Raw genomic sequence first — 2511 nt, 5'->3', positions numbered from 1 at the left:
TCGACTTTTGTTGATTGTCAACATGGTGAAAGGCACAATCATTGCTTCGGTTTTTCTCCAACAGCTGGTGTAAAACAGGATGTTTCAGTCTGATTAATAATCATACGACGAATTAGAATATTTAGCAGCACTAGTTCTTGAAACGGAAAGGACTGCATACGTGACATTTGAATTCACTTCCAGGCTATATTTGGGGATGAGATACCCGATTTATCGGTGGACGAGTTACAAAATAATCAAGATGAGAAAATTGATTTTTTTTGCGGGTGACAGGGATAACTGACAAGAACTAGGAGGAGGAGAACAAATTATTTTCCCTTCATTGTAGTGGAACTTAATTCTTCGAAAAAGAGTTCTTTCAGGTTGAAAATAACGTTTTCCCAATTTTGCAGGATTGATGAATTGTCACTTAGTAGTTTACTGCAATTTTAAACCAAAGACTCAACGCTGTTGAACGACCCTGTAAACTACAAAGGATTAGATGCACTCATGGAACTGTTTGGAAATGCAGGGCATAACCTCACGGCGTCATGGTCTAATTGAGCTAACCTGTCATTGGTTTGGGCGAGGGATTATGCAAAGACTCAGAGACTCCATGCCCCTGCGAATTGCTCCATTAGATGTCCGATAATGGACAGTGGATGCAAAGAAAAGTGACCCGAAGAAAACATACTCAGACATCGCATGGTTTTCATTTACTCAAAGCTGAAGACTTTCAAGTAGCATCTATTTCCTATGTTAAGTTACATGTCATCATCAATGTTTGTTTGTTTGTTTATGTGTTTTTAATCAATACATTATTTAATACATTATCCAACAAAACAGTTAGTAAACTAAATTTAGTAGGTTATTTCAAAGTGCGTAAGTGCACTGGGCCAATATAGATCTAAAATGCGATTACTCCGATATGTGTCAAGCTCTCATTACAGTTTAAAATGGCATTTTACAAGGCTCTTTTACTTTTAAGAAAACATTCCGTACTTTACATATTGAACCAATAATTACGTTAAAAAAACTTCTACTAATACCACATTTACCTGCAAAAATCATCAAGGGAATCTCTATTTTAATTTTTTGGTCGATGACTTTATCTCTATTTCATGCACTACTTACCCACTGCATTAAGTAATCTTTAGTTATTGCGTGAATCAAAAAGGGAAAGGTTAAATGTCCTTGAAACAACTTGCTAGCTGAAAATCATATGCCTTCTACTCTTGGTCCCCTGGTTCGTATGACTACACCCAAGCCTCCTGGAATGTCGAGGCTTTAACTGAGTGACTCGTTCCCTGGGTACTTTTCCTCAAGGCCGGATGAGATTTTCGGAAGGTTACCATCCGGTTAAAGGCCAATCTAATCTTGGTGCTAAAGGCAATATACAGCCAAGGGTTGATGGCGCTGTTTGCGTAGGCCACCCAAAATCCCGGGTATATGATAATTGCTGGCGGGTTTTCACGAAAATTTGTTGCTACCCGGAAAAGGTGTAATACCTGAGCGGGAAGCCAACAAATAGCAAACACCACAACAATGATGACGAGCATACGGACCACTTTCCTTGTAACCAGCTGTCGACGCTGTTGTTCTTCAATCAGATGATTGCCTGGAGCCTGGTTAAACCATAGCTTACGAGCAGCTTTCGCCTACAGCGGACATATGATGGCCAGAGGAATTATGTAGGTGATGAAGAAAATGTAGAGGTAAACACCACGAAATGTCGCGTTCTGGCCCAAAACATCCGGGTCAATTTCGCAGTATTCATAATCTAATTTGTAGATGACAGGCATGATAGCCATTAGAGCGATTGACATAACCCAGATCAAAGGTGTGACAAATTTCGCCTTTCTGAACCACACAGAGTGGACCGACAGAGGACAGACAATGGCGCAGTACCTGTCGATCGCTATAAAAACCAGGCAGAGGGTAGACGCAATGAGGGTGGCATAGGAAATTAGAATATAGCTCCTGCAGATGATGTCACCAGGCAACCCAGGTACCTTCCACTTACTTTCCGTGTGAGCGTCGACAATGGAAAGAGGCATCATGAACAGGGCCACCAATAGATCGGCTATGGCCATGTTGACGAACATAGAACTTGTCAGTGACCGTACCTCAGGTTTTTTCCACACGATATATATCAGAAAAGAGTTGCCCACAATAGCTGCAAGCATCGTAAAGGCGTACAGTACGGTTACAATGCTCACGTCTGCATCGCTCAGTTCCATCTTGTGCTCTGCCTATTTCAAAACAAATCAATCGAAAACTCATAAACTAATTGTAACTTTTTAACAGCAGTTTCAGTTCGTGAATTGGAAGAAATATTTCTAGCACTCCACACTTGTTTACTTTTATCTAAGGTCACGTGTTCTTTGATCCTTAGTACGTCTCAGCTCCTTTCACGGTCCAGGAGGCTCCCGAGAGGAAGACTTAGATGAATGGCGTGGCAAAATGAAGGCAAATTTGAGATAAGTTTAAAACACACACACGCACACGCTGTGGGTAATGTGAATTTTCAAT

At 40.9% G+C, this 2511-nt stretch overlaps 1 protein-coding gene across 1 annotated transcript; it reads right to left on the bottom strand.

The window, feature by feature from the left end:
* Positions 1-1637: 1637 nt before the first annotated feature.
* Positions 1638-2219, bottom strand: LOC140949038 (QRFP-like peptide receptor). The gene has a single exon (XM_073398291.1). The coding sequence runs from the start codon at positions 2217-2219 to the stop codon at positions 1638-1640; it is 582 nt and encodes a 193-aa protein (XP_073254392.1).
* Between the last annotated feature and the right edge of the window lie 292 nt (positions 2220-2511).

The sequence above is a fragment of the Porites lutea genome, chromosome 9 (genome assembly GCF_958299795.1).
Source record: "Porites lutea chromosome 9, jaPorLute2.1, whole genome shotgun sequence".
In the NCBI taxonomy this organism is placed as follows: domain Eukaryota; kingdom Metazoa; phylum Cnidaria; class Anthozoa; order Scleractinia; family Poritidae; genus Porites; species Porites lutea.
Note: the sequence above shows the minus strand (reverse complement) of the source record. Positions and strands in the feature narration are given on the sequence as shown.

Coding starts and splice junctions, on each gene's coding strand:
- LOC140949038 (XM_073398291.1), bottom strand. CDS start 2,219: ATGGAACTGAGCGATGCAGACGTGAGCATTGTAACCGTACTGTACGCC.